The sequence below is a fragment of the Bos indicus genome, chromosome 8 (genome assembly GCF_029378745.1).
Source record: "Bos indicus isolate NIAB-ARS_2022 breed Sahiwal x Tharparkar chromosome 8, NIAB-ARS_B.indTharparkar_mat_pri_1.0, whole genome shotgun sequence".
NCBI lineage: Eukaryota > Metazoa > Chordata > Mammalia > Artiodactyla > Bovidae > Bos > Bos indicus.
In genome coordinates, this window is record NC_091767.1 from 45,984,237 (window position 1) to 46,006,955 (window position 22,719).

Below are 22,719 nucleotides of genomic sequence, written 5' to 3' on the forward strand. Positions count from 1 at the left end.
TCTTCACATTGAGAGGTAGAGTCCGTGTTCAGTTCAGTTCAGTTCAGTCGCTCAGTCGTGTCTGACTCTTTGCGACCCCATGAATTGCAGCACGCCAGGCCTCCCTGTCCATCACCATCTCCAAGTCTGTGTTACATCCCCCCAAATCTGGGTGAACTGTGACTGTGATGAAAGTGATGCTATATGATTTCTGGAGTAGCTGTTTAAATGCACTGCAGTTTCCTCTTGTTCTCTTTGTGCCAACCTTATTCTTAGAACCCAGTCACCATGCTGTGAGGAAGCCCACGCAGGCACAAAGAGTTGTTGTGTAGCTGTTCCAGCAACATCTAGTCTCTGGGATGATATCCCAAGTCTACCTGGTTGCTCTTTTTCTTACTGGTATAAGTGGCTATAGTCTGTGAGTCTTTCAGTCTTTTTCTATTTCCCACTCTTTTTTTCTGGGCTTGGTTGGAGCCCTCATGGCTTGTCTGAGATGACTGAACTTCATTTCCACTTCCATAGATACTGTTGACCCCACAGAAGCCTTCTGTGATTCCCATTCAATAACTAGCTTCAGTGCTCAGCTCTGCAGCTAACAGTTGAACCCTCTCTCCAGACTTGCAACTACTTTCAGGGTCTTGTTTGTGCCACAGAATACCAAACATGCCTCAGGACTGATGATTCTCAGACCTCCCTCTGCCTGACCAGGCTGCTTCACTGGTTTGAGTTTGGCTGTGCCCCAGGCAAACGAAAGAACAGCATGAGAGGTGGTCTGTTTAAAGATCTCATGAGAAATGAGGGCCAGGAGACCCCTATGCCTTTCTGCCATTATTCTCACGTATCTAATGTACTTCTCTCTGTCCATATCAATGAGACCCTATCTGGTTTAAATCTGTGCTGCAAGCTCAGTTGTGTCTGACTCTTTTGCGACCCCATAGACTGTAGCCCACCAGGCTCTTCTGTCCATGGGATTCTCCAGGCAAGAATACTGGAGTGGGTTGCCATTTCCTCCTCCAAGGGATCTCCCTGACCCAGGGATCGAAGCCACGTCTCCTGAGTCTCCTGCGCAGGAGGGTTCTTTACTACTGAGCCACCGGGGAAGCTTATGAAACTGTGTGAAAGGTGTTGCTCAGTCATGTCAAACTCTTTGTGATCCCATGGGCTGTAGCCTGCCAGGCTCCACTGTCCATGGAATTCTCCAGGCAAGAATACTAGAGTGGGTTGCCATTTCTTTCTCCAGGGAATCTTCTCAACCCAGGGATTGAACCCAGGTCTCCTGCATTGCAGACAGATTCTTTACTGTCTGAGCCACCAGGGAAGCCCTGATTTAAGTCTAGGGATGGGAAAACTGGGAAATGCATCAACTATTTCTCCTGTCCTTCTGTGCTTTTACCTATTTTCATCTTTCTACAATGCCCCAAACTTCTGTATTTTCCTACTCTATATTCCAACTCTTGTTTAAGGTTTCATGGCAAAGAATGTTTTCTCTCCATGCTTGGAGAAATCTATGATTTGAATCTTCCAGGTATGGTTATTGATATTCTAAAATCCTCAAGAGTGTGCATTGGATTGCAAGGTTGTTGTCTTTAGGAAAAACTGTATTTTTCATTAGAAGGTGATATTACTTTGCTCTTTGTCATTTTTTTCTAAAACAAATTTTGATCACCCCTTGGGAAAATGGGTGGTTACATACAATGAAAAGAGAAAACTAATAATAATTTTGAAATGATTACTCCCTCCCTAAATATTTAGTTTCAGAGGTAGACCAAATTACTTGCTTGTCCAAAGCTCCCAGCATCTCAATTTGGCCTTGGGTATGAGCTGCAGTCAATATAAAAGGTCCTTTGATGTAGGACCTTCTTGGTTGGTGAAGCTGCTTTTTTTCTATTCTATTTGGTGCCTTTTGTACTAAACTTTGAAAAACATACTTTATTCTGCTTTCTTATAGTAATTATACCCTCATGGTTCCTAATAGTTTGTTCTTATTTTTGAAAACCTTCTTTTTTCACCTGTTCCATATTTGCATCCTTCTAATTCCTGGGTGTATGCTTAGGCAGAAATTTACTGTCTGCCTTTACTCCTACTTTTTAATATATTTCCATCTCCCTTGTTTTTGACCCATTTCCTTGCTCTAACTCTCAGTACCTCAGTGTTCCAATAATGCAGATTATTCAGGTATATATTAGATAGGATGCTTTTAGTAGGTTGTACAAAAACCAACTCAAACTAGATTAGGCAGTAAAAGTAATTTATTGGCCCATATATTTTTGAAAAGTCTGGCTTCAGGAAAGGATTGATATGGCAATGTCATCATACTTTTTACTGACTCTCATATCTGCCTTTTTATGGTATTGGTTTCATGCTATACTGATTGTAGGCAGGCTGCCAACAGCAGCCTGGGCTAGGTGCTTCCTTATTTATATCCAGTAGTGAAAAAAGAATGTTTTCTTCCCCAAACCCTTGAACAGAAGTCTCAGGCTTTGAGCTGTTTGGACAAACTGAAGTCACATGTCTAACACTGAACTAATCACTGTCATTGAGAGTGGAGTGAGATTATCCTGATTGTCTTAGGCCAGTTAGATTCTGCCCCTAGACCTAGAGGGGGCTTAATCTACTCACATTGCATGGCTGCTGCTTAATGGGAAATGAGAAAAGTGGATTCAGGATGAGCTGGAGTCACCTCTTAAAGTTTGCATGAAATGAGTCTGTTCATGTCTTCCCAACTCAGTGTTCACTACTGACTTCACTTGAAATCAAACATGGTAGGAGTATAGACAATGAAGAAATTGTCAAATATTACAGATTCAGTTGTATGGGGTTTTTTTGGGTGGGGAGGTTGGTTTACCATCTCTGATCATGTGAGGCATTCAGTTTTATGTGTGTTAACAGGCAACAAACATTCTCTTAATTAGTTTTCCTAACTTCAGCATTTTTCACCCCTTCTTATCCACTTGTAGAAAATAATGGCCTTACTGAGATATAATTTACTGAGATTTAATTCACATGCCATAAGATTCACCCTTTTAAAATGTACAATTCAGTGATTTTTTAAAATATATCTCCAGTGTCATACAATCATCACCACAGTCAATTTCAGAACATTTTCATCATATCCCAAAGAAACCACATACCCAGTGTACCAGTCAGGTTTCTCTACAGAAACAAACCAAAGCTGAAATCCTAGGAAAACCAGTGCTTGAGAATCAGAAGCACCAACGAGCAGGATAAGATCAACATCTCAGCTCAAGCAATCAAGCAAAATGGGCCAATTCTTACTTTCTCTGCCTTTCTCTTCTATTCAGGCCCTCAGCAGATTGGATGATGCCTACCCACATTGGGGAAGGCAAACTGCCTTATTGAGTTCATTGATTTAAATGCTAGTTTCATCTGGATACAACCCACAAATAATGTTTAGCACATATCTTGGTGCCTTTTGATCCAATCACATTCATTAATAGTCACTCCTCATTCTTTCCCCTCCATCATCCTCTGGCAAAGCAACTTTCTCTCTTTGTGGACTTGCCTATTTTGTCATTTCATATAAGGAATCATAAAATCTGGCTTTTGGCTTAGTTTCATGCAATTAGCATAATATTCCCAAATTTCATCTATGCTATAGAGCTACCAGTATTTTATTCCTTTTTTTGGCCAAAATAAATTATTTCGTTGTGTGAATAGACCACATTTTGTTTATACATCCATGAGTTAATGACATGTAAGTTGTTGAGATCCATTTCTAATCATAGCTCTGGGATCCAGTCTTTTTCATCTTCAGTCTTTAGCACCTTCTGCTGCCAGAATATTTCTCCTAAAACATCACATTTATTCTTATCATTCGTCTCATCAAAACATATCATCCTCTCTGCCTAGGAGATACTAAAGGAAGGTGTTGACTTACATGCGAAGCTCTCCTCAGTTCCACTGCAACAGGGGTAGGAATGAGGAGATCCTGCTTCCTACTTAGAAGGCAGTTTGGCAAGTGATGCTCTAATCTCATTTAAAGGATCTCTACCTGACCCAAAACAAACAAACAAACAAACCTCAAAGAAATAGAACCCCAACACAAAGCAAAAGCCCAAAACTATATAGAAAGTGACATGGATATTATGTAGCTTTCAGATTTTATTGTTTGTATATTTTATCTTTGAATTATTAAGAATTTCATGAAGGTGCTAGTGCACTAATGTGTCTTACAAGCAGACAGCTTGAAGCCCTGGCTGAATCACTGGCATTCTTTAGCTTCTTCGCTGAGATTTTAAGCAAATGATATTTTCTTGCATGTAAAGTGGGAGTAATAATTCCTACTTCAAAGCCAGTTGTGGATTAAAAGTTATACTCAACTACCATGTTCAGACCATAATAGGCACTCAGTAAATAAGTAGACACCATAATTGTTATGAGATTAGAATTTTCAATTGTTTTCAACAAAGCCTATCTAAGATTAGAACTATTTTGGTGTTCTTTCATTGTTTCATAGTTTTGGTGATTTAATTTAAATTTTGTCCTAGTGCTTTAAAATCAGTATCAATTTAAAGCAGAAATTAGATAATCAGTACAGGGGCTTTATGTTTCTTGTTTGCCATTATCCTTGATGTAATCTGAGTGAATTAATATTTCCTTTGGGAAGTGGAAATGATAGTGTTTTGTTCTATCACGATAGAAGTTTTTATGACGTACTCTAAGGATGCGTATGTGCTAAGTCACTTCTGTTGTGTCTGACTCTTTATGACCCTGTGAACTGTAGCCAGCCAGGTTCCTCAGTCCATGGGATTCTCCAGGAAAGAATACTAGAGTGGGTTGCCATGCCCTCCTCCAGGGGATATTCCCAACCTAGGGATCGAACCCGTGTCTCTTATGTCTCCTGCATTGGCAGGCAGGTTTTTTACCACTAGCACCATCTGGGAAGCCCGCTCTAAGGATAAATACCTTAAATATTATACTGGGTTATACTGAGGTAAATTTCTCATAGGATGAACCTTCCAGCTTGGCATTTACTTGCAAGTATGACCTGATAGCAGTTATTAAAAATATAACCCGCACAACAAAGGAAACTATAAGCAAGGTGAAAAGACAGCCTTCAGAATGGGAGAAAATAATAGCAAATGAAGCAACTGACAAAGAATTAATCTCAAAAATATACAAGCAACTCCTGCAACTCAATTCCAGAAAAATAAACAACCCAATCAATAAATGGGCCAAAGAACTAAACAGACATCATTTCTCCAAAGAAGACATACAGATGGCTAACAAACACATGAAAAGATGCTCAACATCACTCATTATCAGAGAAATGCAAATCAAAACCACAATGAGGTACCATTTCACGCCAGTCAGAATGGTTGTGATCCAAAAGTCTACAAGCAATAAATGCTGGAGAGGGTGTGGAGAAAAGGGAACCCTCTTACACTGTTGGTGGGAATGCAAACTAGTACAGCCACTATGGAGAACGGTGTGGAGATTCCTTTAAAAACTGGAAATAGAACTGCCATACGACCCAGCAATCCCATTGCTGGGCATACACACCGAGGAAACCAGAACTGAAAGAGACATGTGTACCCCAATGTTCATCGCAGCACTGTTTATAATAGCCAGGACATGGAAGCAACCTAGATGTCCATCAGCAGATGAATGGATAAGAAATCGGTGGTACATATACACAATGGAGTATTACTCAGCCATTAAAAAGAATACATTTGAATCAGTTCTAATGAGGTGGATGAAACTGGAGCCTATTATACAGAATGAAGTAAGCCAGAAAGAAAAACACCAATACAGTATACTAACGCATATATATGGAATTTAGAAAGATGGTAACAATAACCCTGTATATGAGATAGCAAAAGAGACACAGATGTATAGAACAGTCTTTTGGACTCTGTGGGCGAGGGCAAGGGTGGGATGACTTGGGAGAATGGCATAGAAACACATATATTATCATATGTGAAATGAATTGCCAGTCCAGGTTTGATGCATGAGACAGGATGCTCGGGGCTGGTGCACTGGGATGACCCAGAGGGATGGGATGGGAAGGGAGGTGGGAGGGGGGTTCAGGATGGGGAACACATGTACACCATGGCAGATTCATGTCAATGTATGGCAAAACCAATACAATATTGTAAAGTAATTAGCCTCCAATTAAAATAAATAAATTTATATTAAAAAAAGACAAAAAAATAAAAATATAACTGAAGATATTAGTCTTTGGAAAAATTATATTAATATAAAAGGTGTTAAATGGTAGTTAAATTGTAGTTGTTTTTTTCATATGTAGAAATAGTTCTTTATGCTGTATATTTATGGTTTAGAAATTTTTGCACATATAATAATTTATAATTTTATAAATAAGACAATCATTAATTAGACTTATCATTCATAATTAGAAATGCTTATAAATGCAATAGCCAAATACAAGAAGTGATGAGTAATTTGAGAGATTATATTAATCAACTGTTTGAAAATTAACCTTTGATCATAATAAGACTAACACATTAAAGATCAACTTTTGGAAATCATTCCTTTATACATATTTCAGTCATTTAATATTTAAATTGTCTTTTCCCTCCATAGGGTGATCCTTGTCAAGATGATGATTATTCAATTGTCCACAGAAAATGCCGTTCTCAGTTCACAGATCTAGATGGTTCCAAAAGAGTTGGCATCAACACTTGGCATGACGAGAGTGGGATTTATGCCAATTCATATGTAAAACGAAAACTCTATTCATTAACAGGTGGCCCTATTGCTCCCTTTTTAAAATAATGTATGGGGTCAGATTCTATAACTAACGAAAGGTAGTGGATGTAACAGTTGATGATTTTCTATCCTAATAAATACAATGGAAACTTTACATTCCTTTAACACAAAATCTTAAATTCTACACTAGTGTGTATATCCTTTTTTTCATAAGCTACTCTGGTATTTCCAAAGTTTAGTATGTTTATCATTGAAGGTATGTATAAAATTCTAGATAGTACTTGGAGGAATTTTATTTAATTGTACTTTATTTTATTGACTGGATTTATTTTATTGAATACATTTTATTGGGAAAAATACATACAGCTAACACAGTCAAGCTCTTGATTGCTTAGGGTGTGTCTGATTTTAAAAAATGAGGTAACTTCCACTTTTTTTTTTCTTTTATTTATTTATTTATTTTTTAAATTAAATTTATTCTATTCTCAAACTTTACATAATTGTATTAGTTCTGCCAAACATCAAAATGAATCCACCACGGGTATACATGTGTTCCCCATCCTGAACCCCCCTCCCTCCTCCCTCCCCACACCATCCCTCTGGGTCGTCCCAGTGCACCAGCCCCAAGCATCCAGTATCGTGCATTGAACCTGGACTGGCATCTCGTTTCATACATGATATTTTACATGTTTCAATGCCATTCTCCCAAATCTTCCCACCCTCTCCCTCTCCCACAGAGTCCATAAGACTGTTCTATACATCTGTGTCTCTTTTGCTGTCTCGTATACAGGGTTATCGTTACCATCTTTCTAAATTCCATATATATGCGTTAGTATACTGTATTGGTGTTTTTCCTTCTGGCTTACTTCACTCTGTATAATAGGCTCCAGTTTCATCCACCTCATTAGAACTGATTCAAATGTATTATTTTCAATGGCTGAGTAATACTCCATTGTGTATATGTACCATAGCTTTCTTATCCATTCATCTGCTGATGGACATCTAGGTTGCTTCCATGTCCTGGCTATTATAAACAGTGCTGCGATGAACATTGGGGTACACGTGTCTCTTTCCCTTCTGGTTTCCTCAGTGTGTATGCCCAGCAGTGGGATTGCTGGATCATAAAATTTAGGTGGTGCTCAAATTCCTCACGAAACTCAAATTGCTGAAATTTGAGCAACACTGACCCTATGATGGTGTTGAATGTTTGTGTATGTGTATTGAGGGGGAGTGTGTCTGTTTATAGACTTTAACATATCTGTGGTGGCTAGCTGCACTATGGATTATCATTTCAGCATGGTATTTTTTCCTTATTTAATATTTAAGGAATATTTTCCTTATTTAATATAACACCTCTTGATTGTATGGCGTAACAGTCATGCAGACAGAATCTTAGTGAAACTTTAAGGGTTTAATGGAAAATCCAATCATCTAGTGTTCGATTTAGAAAAAAACTTAGCAGTTGTTTTGACTTACACTTCCATTTTACAGATGAGCAGAGACAAATTTTCAAGTAGCTTTCCCAGGGTTACATAAATAGCAGATTCTAGTTGAACTTTGGGGTGCATTTGAACTTTCATTTTTTCTGAGGAAGGTCAGCCTATTTGGTCAGCCTGAGCTAAATTTACTCTCATTATTTTTCTTTAAAAAAAAAAAGTAATTCATGAAATAGTATTTCATGATAAATGTTAATGTGGTTAGAAAAATACAGGTGAGAACACAAGTCTTGTGAATAGGGAAATGAAAATAAAGAAAATGTGGAAATGGCAAGGAAGCATTCACCAGCAGAGTTTTACTATATTTTCTTGCTGCTTAGTACCTATTCTCGGAGAAGGCAATGGCACCCTACTCCAGTACTCTTGCCTGGAAAATCCCATTGACAGAGGAGCCTGGTAGGCTGCAGACCATGGGGTTGCGAAGAGTCGGACAGGATTGAGCGACTTCACTTTCACTTTTCCCTTTCGTGCATTGGAGAAGGAAACGGCAACCCACTCCAGTGTTCTTGCCTGGAGAATCCCAGGGACGGGGGAGGCTGGTGGGCTGCCGTCTATGGGGTCGCACAGAGTCGGACACAACTGAATCGACTTAGCAGCAGCAGTACCTATTCTAGTGGATTACTTTTCCTTCTATAAACTATAAATTCAAGTTTAATCACTCTGAACATTCGTTAACATCTAGGATGGACAGCTGTTTGAAGTATGCAAATCTGTATGTCAAGCTACTTATAGTTTGTTTTTCATTTTGTAAGGGAAAAGTCTCAATGGCCATACTGACCTTTGAACTTGCCATTTACTTAGAATAAAAAATTCACCTTCTTTAGCAGGAATTCTGTTTTATTACAATGATTAGCATTACATTTTACATAAATAACCTGGGTCTGTCACAAGGGATCAATTTAGAAATCAGTTTTTGCTTGATTAGGAGAATGAAATAAGGGGGGGTTGTATTTTAAACTAGTTGAATAATATGATGCATTGAAAAAATTAAAGATTACTTAGATTTTTCAGGAGTAATTATTTTGTGTTGATTTGGATTTCTTTAGATAACTGCTTTAATGGTTCACTCACCAGTGTCAGAGACTGTTTCAAACAATAAAAGCTTAAACTCAGATATTGTTAGAGAATGTCTTCTTTAGGAAGTGACTGCACTATCTTCTAATGGTTCCACACATATACTTTGACAGATTTCACTTGAGACACCAAAATAACACTATATTTTGTATGTTTTTATACAGTTAGCATTCATATTTGTTCAGTATTTTTATTTTGGCCTTTATATGGTATTATATCTGAATTGTTGGTGTGAGCTTACCATGGCAGAGTGCAGACTGCTGTGGTGGTCCTTGATTAAATTTGGCCCACCATAAATTTTATTTAATCTTCAGTGGCTTTTTCTTTAATTTTAAAAAATCAAAATCATATGAATAAAAATTTTGTAAATACAGATAGCCTTCTGCAAGGTCCCCTTGGGTTTCATTTCAAAGCTCAGCTATTACCTTACTGTGTAAAAAAAAAAATCAAAGAAAAGAATCTAAAAGAGAAAAAAAAATTGAGCCACATTTTATAGACTAGGACATTTTACTTTAAAATTCAAATTCTTATGTCCTTGGCACATTTACAGATCTGGTAGCACTGGTCTGATTTTTTTTTTTAATCTTGGTTTTCTTTTTTTTCTTTTTTCTTTTCTTTTCTTTTTTAACTTTACAATATTGTATTGGTTTTGTCATATATCAAAATGAATCCAGCAGCAATCATCAGGGGTATGATGGGGGGACCTCTCTGGATGGGTTAAGTTCACCATTTTGCTGCAGTTCTCACCTGGTATACTTATTTATGGAGGCACTGTGACCCTTTACCAAAGGATAGGTTGGACAAATATGAAATAAGTTGTAGAGGGAAAGAGGTGGTAGAAAAATGGCAAAATTGGCAGATTCTTGGTGTCTGAGATTAAGATAATAAAGGCAGAGGCCACATCCTAATAGTAGGGACTGCAAATCTGGTTGAGTTCAAGTAGGAATCAAGATCCTGGAGTATATGATGTAGAAAATAGAGATATGGACAGTCTTATAACCACAAGGAACTGAGTTCCTCCAACAACCCAAATGAGCAGGGAACAGATTCTCTCTAAGAGCCTCTGGAAAGGAGCACAACCTGCTACCACCTTGATTTTATTCCAGTGAGAGCTGTGCCAGACTTCTGACCCAAAAAGCTGTAAGATAATACATTTTTTTTCAAGCCAAAAAAAAGAAAATAGAGATGGAGAGTGGGAGAAGGCAATGGTACCCCACCCCAGTACTCTTGCCTGGAAAATCCCATGGATGGAGGAGCCTGGTAGGCTGCAGTCCAGGGGGTCGCTAAGAGTCGGACACGACTGAGTGACTTCACTTTCTCTTTTCACTTTCATGCATTGGAGAAGGAAATGGCAACCCACTCCAGGGTTCTTGCCTGGAGAATCTCAGGGATGGGGGAGCCTGGTGGGCTTCCATCTATGGGGTCGCACAGAGTTGGACACAACTGATGCGACTTAGCAGCAGCAGAGATGGAGAGTGGGTAGATGGCTCCACCTTAGAAATACTGAATAGAGAAATCTCAGATCCACTGGTTTATACTGGGAATCCCTTTGTACTGAGGCAGGAAGTGAGTATTTTTTTCAAATGTGTATTTATTTATTTATGGCTGTGCTGGGTCTTCATTGCTGCATGGAATACTCTAGTTGCGGTGCACAAGCTTCTCATCGCAGTGGCTTCTCTTGTTGCTGAGCATGGGCTCTGGGGCATGCAGCTCAGTAGTTGTGGCTCCCAGGTTTTGGAACACATGCTCAGCAATTGTGGCACGCAAGCTTAGTTGCCCCACGGTACGTGGGATCTTCTCTGATCAGGGGTCAAACCCATGTTTCCTGCCCTGCCAGGCGGATTGTTTACCACTGAGCCACCATGGAAGCCCCTCACTGGTTTATTTACAGAGGAAAATCACTCCCTGGATTCCAGTGCTCATTTTTCTAGAGGCATAGAAAAACTCCAGATTTACCAAGACCCTAGGTAGCAATGGTAAAAGTCCTTTCTATGATAGGACATAGAGTACAGGTAGGTGACAGGGTAGGTGAGCCCATAGAATTGCTGGTATTGCTACCATCAACAACAGAGAGGCAGAAAGATCCTTTCTTAAAGGTGTGCTGGCCAAAAGCTAACTTTATTTCAGAGTGAGCAGGAGGGCAGTTTGCCAATACCCAGTAGTCATGTCTGACTCTATTGGCCCTCTAAATAGCTGTGGTGGAGCAAGCCTGAGGCAAATATTGTAAATGAAAGTGGAAAACCCAAACAAAACCCCACACAGTGTTCCAAATATTAAGATCATAAGCTTTATCAAAAATTTATTAGCTTTATTGAGATATGATTCACAAATTATAAAGTTCACCCTTAAAGTGTGTAATTCGGTGATTTGGGATATATTCATAGAGGTGTGCTACTGTCACCACAATCAATTTAGAATGTTCTCACCATCCCCAAAAGAAACTCCTTACCCATTGCTGTCATTCCCCATTGCCTCTCCATCTCTTGGTTCTGAACAACCATTAATCTACTTTCTGTCTCTATGTGCATGTATGCGTGTGTGCTTGCTTAGTCACTTCGGTCGTGACAGACTTTTTGTGACCCTTTGGACTGTAGCCCATCGGGGTCCTCTGTCCATGGGATTCTCCAGGCAAGAATACTGGAGTGGGTTGCCATGCCTTCCTGCAGGGTATCTTGCTGACCCAGGATCGAACCCATGTCTCATGCGTCTCCTGTATGGTGGCACTGAGCCACCTGGGAAGTCCTTTCTGTCTCTATAGATTTACCTATTCTGAATATTTTATGTCAGTGGAATCATATGCATGGTCTTTTGTGATCAGTTTCTCTCACTTACAATGTTTTGAAGGTTTCATGTTGAATGAAATATCAGTGTATCATTCTTCTTTGGCTGAATAATATTCTATTTTATAGCTATATTACAGTTTATCCATTCATCAGTTGATGGACATTGGGATATTTCTGTCTTTTGACTATTAAAAAAAATTCTGCTATGAATATTTATGTATGAGTTTTTGTGTGGACATATGTTTTCATTTCTCTTGGGCATATAGGTAGCAGCGAAACTGCTGGGTCATATGTTAACTCTATGTTTAACCTTTTGATGAACTGCCAAACTATTTTCTAGTGTATTTTACATTTCCACCAGCAATGCTTGAGGATCGCAGTTTCTTCATATACTTGCCAACATCTGTTGTTTTGCTTATAACCATCCTAGTGGGTGTGAAGTAGTGTCTCATTGTGGTTTTGATTTGTGTTTTCCTGATGGCTAGTAATGTTGAGCATCTTTCTATGTGGTTATTGACCATTTGTGTATCTTCCTTGGAGAAGCCTTTATTTGGATCCATTTTCCATTTTAAATTGGGTTATTTAGCTTTTAAGATCATAACCTATTTGTAATATAGTTTTCAAACAATTGAAACACATAAATCTGAAAAAAAAAAAGAGTTTTGTTGGCTTGAGAAGTAGCTTGGGAGATTTCATTTATAAACAAATACTGGAATTTCTGTTCCAACACAACAGAATATTTGAAAATGAATAGAACCTTAAGATCTTGTAGGAAAGCGCTGTCAAGTGAAAATTTGTATTGCACATATGTGGTTTAACCAATATTTTTGACAATGATAGTGATGATACAGTGAGTCAATAAATAATACTGAAATTATTCATAAAATTCTGTTCTTTAATTTTTCATCACACAGTTCCGCTTTTCATTTGTCAGGATAGTTACTAGGGCTTGTTTTCTGGGAATCAAACTCAGCTCATTTGCTAACATTCTTCCTTCATACTAGAATTTTCCTTTTAAGTGTGGATCTCACCCTGCTATGCTCATGAATGCCTTTGACGGTCTAATGAAATCCAGACCTTTGCCCTGAAAAAGTTACAAATATTCCTGTTGAAAATATTGAGAAATATTCTAACATCACTAAGTAAAGAAATTTTCCTTTCCTTTGGAAGAAGATTAAATCAACTGTGAATATTTAACAAGTTACTATTAAGGTCTGTGTGCCCATTTCCAGAAGACAAAGTATGCATGCATATACACACTTACATTCATGTATTTATACTTGGCGACCATGAAAGAGAATGCATAATTTTATCAATTAGCTTTTGCTAACCACCTGAAAACATACTGACTTAAAATAAAAAATAGTATTTCTTATTGTTCTGTGGTCCACTGGGTGGTTTCTCTGTTTTGGGGCTAGATGGTTCTAGGATGGCCTCACCTAGTTGGCACTTGGTTCAAAGACAGCTGGGATGTCAGGGACATCCTGGCCATGAGTAGTTCATCATGTGGCAGGACAGACTGGGCTTATTCATTTGGTAGTAGTGCAGGGATCACAAGAGAAACAAATGGGGGTACTTCTGTGCACAAGGGTTTGTCAGACATCGTGTGTCATGCTTACTAAAGCCTGGCTGGAGCAAGTCAGGAGGCCAGCCTGGAGTCTGTGTGGGTGTGCTCTACCAAAGAGTGTGGGTAGAAGGAGGGGATAATTTCTATTTTTGCAGTCGATCACAGTCTATGCTGTTGCATGCTTCTTATGCAAAGTCCTTTGTACAAAAATTCTGCCTCTTCCTGCTCAGTACTTCTACAAGAGAGTCAAGAAGGAATCTTGCCCATTTGTCTTAAATTGGTAACATAATTTGGTGGTTTTTTTGGTCACTTGTGGCCCAAGTTGTTGGTGTTCATGGAACCTAGTTATGGGCTAGGATAATCCTTTTGGATCCATTCCTAAGGCAAAGTGAATCCCTCCACTCAGGGGTCCTGGATAGCTAAGAATTATGAGAAGTTTTTCCTTTGTCACAGATCTGGAATAGTGTAAACAAAGAATAAAAGGATAAGAAAAAAATAATTCATGGACTTCTATCTCCTGATGTTCTAGAACTACCCCATTGCAGTTGAAGAATCAAAGCACTTCCTAACTTAGGGAGGCACCTAGCCCTTAAGTTAAGCACATTGTAGGAAAAAATGGAAGCAGTGACAAATTTTATTTTCTTCAGTTCAGTTCAGTCACTCAGTCATGTCCAACTCTTTGCGACCCCATGGACTGCAGCACACCAGGCTTCCCTGTCCATCACCAGCTCCTGGAGTTTGCTCAGACTCATGTCCATTGAGTTGGTCTATTTTTTGGGGCTCCAAAATCACTGCAGTTGGTGACTGCAGTCGTGAAATTAAAGGACACTTGCTCCTTGGAGGAAAAGCTTATGACAAAACCTCGAGTGCATATTGAAGAAACATCACTTTGCTGACAAAGGTCCATATAGTCCAAAAAACTATAAAGCTATGGTTTTTCCAGTAGTCATGTGTGAATAGAAGAGTTGGACCATAAAGAAGGCTGAGTGCTGAAGAACTGATGCTTTCAAACTGTGGTGCTAGAGATGACTCTTGAGAATCCCTCGGACAGCAAGGAGGTCAAACCAATTAATCCTAAACGAAATCAACCCAGAATATTCATTGCAAGGACTGTTGCTGAAGCTGATGCAAAGAACTGACAGAGGAGCCTGGCATGCTGCAGTTCATGGGGTCACAAAGAGTCAGACACGACTTAGTGTCTGGAACGACAGGATAGTACCATCCATCCAGTGCTACCTACCATTTCAGGAGGTTTGCTGATACCCTGAACCCAAGTCATCCAGGTTTGTAAGTTGTAGGAGGCGATAATTATGCAGGTGAAAAGACTAAATTGAGTTTCTTAAAAGTGACCCGGGGCTTAAAAGTACAGAATGTACAGATTTAGAGTTGATAATTAGAGCTGAGAACCAACACGTGCCAGCACTTTTAGTATATTTGCATTTCATCATCACAACAAAATCTGTGAATACTGTGTGTGTATGTGTGTGTGTGTGTGTGTGTGTGTGTGATTATCATTAGTACTTCTCTTTGGCCCTTAAGCCTCAAAGTGGTGAAGGGACTTGTTGGAATTCAAACCAAGATCATCTGAAAATAATCTCAGAACTCTTCACATCTTCACAGTTGAGCAAAGTAGGATTGAACTCTTAGAGATTAAGGAGATACTGTTCATTTAGCCTGTGACTTTCCAGTCCTGTGTTGTGGCCAGTTTGTCAACTGGGCACACAATCCATGGCCCACCTCATCTTCCTAATAGAAAGCTAGGTCTTTATTTCTTTAGCCTGACCACTTTCTGCCTAATGTTACCTGTATGTGAAATTCTTGTTTTTCCATGTATTAATAATTTATCAGCCATTATTTTTATGAACCAAAAGATAGAAGCTTGCTTTGTACTTAGAGTCTCAAAACATAGAATTGTGACCGTTTCTGACTGTTTTAGAAACATTCTCCCTCTAAACATTATCCCCACATTCTCCTTAAGTCTGATATTAGTTGCTCCCCAGTCATTTGTGCTTTTTGTGTGTCTCTCTATTATGGCACTCACCTGCTTTTCTTATTACCATTTAATAGTTTTTGGAGAGGAGGCATCATGTCTACTCATTGGGGGCCACTTGTGTCTAAAACAGTGGGCACTCAGAAATGCTGAGGGCATTGGTATAAAGACATTTGTCATAATCATATACTGGTATGGTGAGTGTATGGATAATAATGATTGCAATCCATATGATCAGAATGGGATTAGCTAAAAAGACTCAGTTAATTAACAGGTTTATATTACCAAGAGTTTCAGTTATAATATTGGGAAAATGGGAGGAGATAGCAAAAATTGACCTAAGAAAATTTATGCCCTGAATGGTAAGCAGACAGTTTGCCAAAGCATCTATTGATCTGACTGAAATCCTACTTAAAGTAAAAAAAAAAAAAGTTGCTCACAAGCCAGAGCATCAGTTTGAATGAGTACTTCTCGTGTCCCCAAAACTGGTGAAAGTTGAACAATGTAGCACAATAGGTGTGATGAAGGCAGCTAGTAAGACTGAAGGCTGAAAAGATGGTGCGGAAGAGGAGTGGAGAGGAAAGTTGCTTTGAAGAAATGCTGCACTGAAGGAAAATCAGCGTGCACGCTAGCGTTCTCAGGTTCACAGTCTGCGTACAGGTTTGGTTGTGCAACTGCCTATGGTAGCTACAAACTTGGAGAATGATGGTCCTGAATTGGATATTTGAGGATAAATATTCAGTTTGCCTTTTTCGTATTCGTCTCAAGCCTTCCTCACTTAAATTTCTTACTGTAGAAAATGAAATTGCTTCATAAGTACTCTGAAGGTCCCTGGTGATGGTTCATTTTTATCTCTACTCAAGCCTTCTGTTTGTGTTATGGGCTTGAGAAATATTTATTAAGTGACAGGATTTTGTCATCTTTTGGTTGTCTGAACACAAACTATCTTACTGATGTAAGTCACCTTTCTATCACATACTGGGAGTGGACAGTAGCTGTCCCAGTGAAGTAAAACAAAGAAATCAAAAAGCTGAAATAAGTAACCAAAATATCAAAATGAATGACATTCAAATTTGACTTCTCCATGGCATAACCTATTTACAGCACCATAAATGACCAAGAATTAGCCATGAAGGAAGTACTCTACAAAGCTTCAGTTAAAAGGGAAAAAAACAAAACAAAAGACAAACACATACCAATTCCCAACTTCCAGATAAAAATATTATTTTAAAATTTATATTCTCTTTATTAAAGGTTAATTTATATTAACACTATCTGAATCTTAAAAATATAGAGATTGACCAAATAGTAAAATTTGTAACAAGAGAAGATTTTATACAGTCTGGAGTCTTGGTATACAGCAATGCAAGGAAGAGGTGTACTTAAAGAAAAAACTTGTAATAGTTCAGCTCTGAGGATTCTTGAGAAAAAGTAGATTTATCTCTTCTCCTGAGTTGCTTAATACTAATGAGCAATCTGGTTAAAAGTTAAACATGAAATCTTGAAACTTTTGCCTAACCACAAATATTTTCTATGTCTTTATCCTTCAAGGTAAAGATAAACAGTGTTTTCTAGAGAGCATCCAGAGCACCAACATAAATGACTTTTGGAAGAGAAGCATGAAAGGAGCCCCACAAATGGGGAGGTAAAGGGCTGTGGCCTCTCCAAATAGGCTTTTGAGAGGTTGTCCCTCCTGCACTTTGCTGCATCAGCTATGCACTCCACCCCTTTATCCTGCTACTCTCTCAAACCACCGGTGTCATCCTCAAAAAGTGGATGATGCTTAGCTGTCTGCACCTTTTGCCCCAGCCACTCCTTTTTGTCTGGATTCTGCGATCATCTGTGCTTCCTATCAGCTATTGCCCTTCAGATCCACTCCCCACACTTCCTCTTTCTGTTCTGGACCCTGAGAGGCTGTGCTTTAGAGACGCTTCGGTGGACTCCATGGCCCTCTGGCTTAGGGTTGAATGGTTTAGCAAATGAAAATATAGGACATCAGGCTAAATTAGAATTTCCAGTAAAAGGATAGTTTTTAATGCAAGTATGTCCCATGTCGTATGTAATATGAATACTTAGACTTACCAGAAATTCAAATTTAACTGAATGTGTTGTGTTTTATCTGGCAAACCCACTCTGGCTTAGTCATTGGTTTAGTCAGTGGGAGCACCAACAGGTAATCAAGAAAATCGAAGTGAAGTCAGAGTATTTCCCTGCCCTGTTCCCTCTTGACTAAGTTGATACAGGCTGATTTTGTCCATTAACAGATGGTCCTACCTCTTGTTATGCAGTCCTTGGTTCCAGGAGCCTCACCTTTCCCAAGTCTCTTCTGACATAGGGAAGGTAAATACTTCTCCAGTGCTCACATTTCTTTGTTCTTCCTTAATACTACCTGGGTAACTTGTCATTTCCCTGGTTCCTTCTCATATTTCCCACACCTTTTTAATACTATATTAAATGCTTCTTAAATAAACCAAATCGAACAGCTATCTGTTTCCTGCCTGGATCCCTAAACAGATGCACTCTTACAGACCTAGTCCCAACATTGTCTTCTGGACCCTGACACCTTCCATTTCTTACAACAGTGGCAATATTGACCCAGGAGTCCTTTTGTGAGTCATGGAGGCACTGCCCTGCCCACTTCAACTCCTCTTTCACTGGCTTGTCTTATTTTTCCTAACTGTAATACCTAGGTATTTCCCTGGGTTGACTTTTACCCTGCTCTCTGCATACAGTGTCTTCAGATCAGATCAAATCAGATCAGTCACTCAGTCGTGTCCGACTCTTTGCGACCCCATGAATCGCAGCGCACCAGGCCTCCCTGTCCAACACCAACTCCCGGAGTTCACTCAGACTCACGTCCATTGAGTCAGTGATGCCATCCAGCCATCTCATCCTCTGTCGTCCCCTACTCCTCCTGCCCCCAATCCCTCCCAGCATCACAGTCTTTTCCAATGAGTCAACTCTTTGCATGAAGTGGCCAAAGTACTGGAGTTTCAGCTTTAGCATCATTCCTTCCAAAGAAATCCCAGGGCTGATCTCCTTCAGAATGGACTGGTTGGATCTCTAGCAGTCCAAGGGACTCTCAAGAGTCTTCTCCAACACCACAGTTCAAAAGCATCAATTCTTCGGCACTCAGCCTTCTTCACAGTCCAATTCTCACATCCATACATGACCACAGGAAAAACCATAGGCTTGACTAGACAGACCTTTGTTGGCAAAGTAATGTCTCTGCTTTTGAATATGCTATCTAGATTGGTCATAACTTTCCTTCCAAGGAGTAAGTGTCTTTTAATTTCATGGCTGCAGTCACCTTCTGCTGTGATTTTGGAGCCCAAAAAAATAAAGTCTGACACTGTTTACCCATCTATTTCCCATGAAGTGATGGGACCAGATGCCATGATCTTCGTTTTCTGAATGTTGAGCTTTAAGCCAACTTTTTCACTCTCCACTTTCACTTTCATCAAGAGGCTTTTTAGTTCCTCTTCACTTTCTGCCATAAGGGTGGTGTCATCTGCATATCTGAGGTTATTGATATTTCTCCTGGAAATCTTGATTCCAGCTTGTGTTTCTTCCAGTCCAGCGTTTCTCATGATGTCTTAGACTCTACTATTACCTTCATCTGGAATTTGTTTTTTTCTTTTATTTATTATGATGCCAATGACAGAAAATATTCACATGTATGACATAATGCCTTGAATATGCCCAAAGTTCAATGAGGTCCCAGGAAATTGGTTGGGAACTAAAAAAAATAGTTTTGGATTTTGATTGCTAGAATTTTGTTAAGGATTTTTGCGTCTATGTTCATCAGTGATATTGGCCTGTAGTTTTCTTTTTTTGTGGGATCTTTGTCAGGTTTTGGTATTAGGGTGATGGTGGCCTCATAGAATGAGTTTGGAAGTTTACCTTCCTCTGCAATTTTTTGGAAGAATTTGAGCAGGATAGGTGTTAGCTCTTCTCTAAATTTTTGGTAGAATTCAGCTGTGAAGCCGTCTGGACCTGGGCTTTTGTTTGCTGGAAGATTTTTGATTACAGTTTCAATTTCCGTGCTTGTGATGGTTCTGTTAAGATTTTCTATTTCTTCCTGGTCGAGTTTTGGAAAGTTGTACTTTTCTAAGAATTTGTCCATTTCTTCCACGTTGTCCATTTTATTGGCATATAATTGTTGATAGTAGTCTCTTATGATCCTTTGTATTTGTGTTATCTGTTGTGATCTCTCCATTTTCGTTTCTAATTTTATTGATTTGATTTTTCTCCCTTTGTTTCTTGATGAGTCTGGCTAATGGTTTGTCAATTTTATTTATCCTTTCAAAGAACCAGCTTTTGGTTTTGTTGATTTTTGCTATGGTCTCTTTTGTTTCTTTTGCATTTATTTCTGCTCTAATTTTTAAGATTTCTTTCCTTCTACTAACCCTGGGGTTCTTCATTTCTTCCTTTTCTAGTTGCTTTAGGTGTAGAGTTAGGTTATTTATTTGACTTTTTTCTTGTTTCTTGAGGTGTGCCTGTATTGCTATGAACTTTCCCCTTAGGACTGCTTTTAAAGTGTCCCACAGGTTTTGAGTTGTTGTGTTTTCATTTTCATTCGTTTCTATGCAAATTTTGATTTCTTTTAGATTTCTTCTGTGATTTGTTGGTTATTCAGCAGGGTGTTGTTCAGCCTCCATATGTTGGAATTTTTAATAGTTTTTCTCCTGTAATTGAGATCTAATCTTACTGCATTGTGGTCAGAAAAGATGCTTGGAATGATTTCTATTTTTTTGAATTTACCAAGGCTAGCTTTATGGCCCAGGATGTGATCTATCCTGGAGAAGGTTCAGTGTGCGCTTGAGAAAAAGGTGAAATTCATTGTTTTGGGATGAAATGTCCTATAGATATCAATTAGGTCTAACTGGTCTATTGTATCGTTTAAAGTTTGTGTGTCCTTGTTAATTTTCTGTTTAGTTGATCTATCCATAGGTGTGAGTGGGGTATTAAAGTCTCCCACTATTATTGTGTTATTGTTAATTTCTCCTTTCATACTTGTTAGCATTTGTCTTACATACTGCGGTGCTCCTGTGTTGGGTGCATATATATTTATAATTGTTATATCTTCTTCTTGGATTGATCCTTTGATCATTATGTAGTGACTTCTTTGTCTCTTTTCACAGCCTTTGTTTTAAAGTCTATTTTATCTGATATGAGTATTGCTACTCCTGCTTTCTTTTGGTCCCTATTTGCATGGAAAATCTTTTTCCAGCCCTTCACTTTCAGTCTCTATGTGTCCCCTGTTTTGAGGTGGGTCTCTTGTAGACAACATATGTAGGGGTCTTGTTTTTGTATCCATTCAGCCAGTCTTTGTCTTTTGGTTGGGGCATTCAACCCATTTACGTTTAAGGTAATTACTGATAAGTATGATCCCGTTGCCATTTACTTTATTGTTTTGGGTTCGAATTTATACACCGTTTTTGTGTTTCCTGTCTAGAGATAAAAACCATATGATTATCTCAATAGATGCAGAGAAAGCCTTTGACGAAATTCAACATCCATTTATGATAAAAACTCTCCAGAAAGCAGGAATAGAAGGAACATACCTCAACATAATAAAAGCTATATATGACAAACCCACAGCAAACATTATCCTCAATGGTGAAAAATTGAAAACATTTCCTCTAAAGTCAGGAACAAGACAAGGGTGCCCACTTTCACCATTACTATTCAACATCATTTTGGAAGTTTTGGCCACAGCAATCAGAGCAGAAAAAGAAATAAAATGAATCCAAATTGGAAAAGAAGAAGTAAAACTCTCACTGTTTGCAGATGCCATGATCCTCTACATAGAAAACCCTAAAGACTCCACCAGAAAATTACTAGAGCTAATCAATGACTATAGTAAAGTTGCAGGATATAAAATCAACACACAGAAATCCCTTGCATTCCTATACACTAATAATGAGAAAACAGAAAGAGAAATTAAGGAAACAATTCCATTCACCATTGCAACAGAAATAATAAAATACTTAGGAATATATCTACCTAAAGAAACTAAAGACCTGTATATAGAAAACTATAAAACACTGGTGAAAGAAATCAAAGAGGACACTAATAGATGGAGAAATATACCATGTTCATGGATTGGAAGAATCAATATAGTGAAAATGAGTATACAACCCAAAGCAATTTATAGATTCAATGCAATCCCTATCAAGCTACCAACGGTATTCTTCACAGAGCTAGAACAAATAATTTCACAATTTGTATGGAAATACAAAAAACCTCAAATAGCCAAAGCGATCTTGAGAAAGAAGAATGGAACTGGAGGACTCAACCTACCTGACTTCAGGCTCTACTACAAAGCCACAGTTATCAAGACAGTATGGTACTGGCACAAAGACAGAAATATAGATCAATGGAACAAAATAGAAAGCCCAGAGATAAATCCACGCACATATGGACACCTTATCTTTGACAAAGGAGGCAAGAATATGCAATGGATTAAAGACAATCTCTTTAACAAGTGGTGCTGGGAAATCTGGTCAACCACTTGTAAAAGAATGAAACTAGAACACTTTCTAACACCATACACAAAAATAAACTCAAAATGGATTAAAGATCTAAATGTAAGACCAGAAACTATAAAACTCCTAGAGGAGAACATAGGCAAAACACTCTCCAACATACATCACAGCAGGATCCTCTATGACCCACCTCCCAGAATATTGGAAATAAAAGCAAAAATAAACAAATGGGACCTAATTAAACTTAAAAGCTTCTGCACATCAAAGGAAACTATTAGCAAGGTGAAAAGACAGCCTTCAGAATGGGAGAAAATAATAGTAAATGAAGCAACTGACAAACAACTAATCTCAAAAATATACAAGCAACTCCTACAGCTCAACTCCAGAAAAATAAATGACCCAATCAAAAAATGGGCCAAAGAACCAAATAGACATTTCTCCAAAGAAGACATACAGATGGCTAACAAACACATGAAAAGATGCTCAACATCACTCATTATCAGAGAAATGCAAATCAAAACCACTATAAGGTACCATTTCACACCAGTCAGAATGGCTGCGATCCAAAAGTCTACAAATAATAAATGCTGGAGAGGTTGTGGAGAAAAGGGAACCCTCTTACACTGTTGGTGGGAATGCAAACTAA

At 38.6% G+C, this 22,719-nt stretch overlaps 1 protein-coding gene across 10 annotated transcripts in view; it reads left to right on the forward strand.

Annotated features, from left to right (window-relative positions):
- Nucleotides 1–22,719, forward strand: part of CFAP95 (cilia and flagella associated protein 95) — a 338,954-nt gene that overhangs the window by 154,065 nt on the left and 162,170 nt on the right. For 7 of the 10 annotated variants that reach the window (XM_070794635.1, XM_070794639.1, XM_070794640.1 and 4 more), the window contains one exon: nt 6,547–8,991. The exons of 1 other annotated variant lie outside the window; for it this stretch is intronic. In XM_070794635.1, coding sequence (XP_070650736.1) covers nt 6,547–6,738 — 192 coding nt within the window. In that variant the 3' untranslated portion in view covers nt 6,739–8,991. Of the gene's footprint in view, nt 1–6,546; nt 8,992–17,133; nt 18,807–22,719 lie in introns of those variants that run through there. 2 more of the 10 variants (XR_011568051.1, XM_070794636.1) reach the window with 2 other exon arrangements.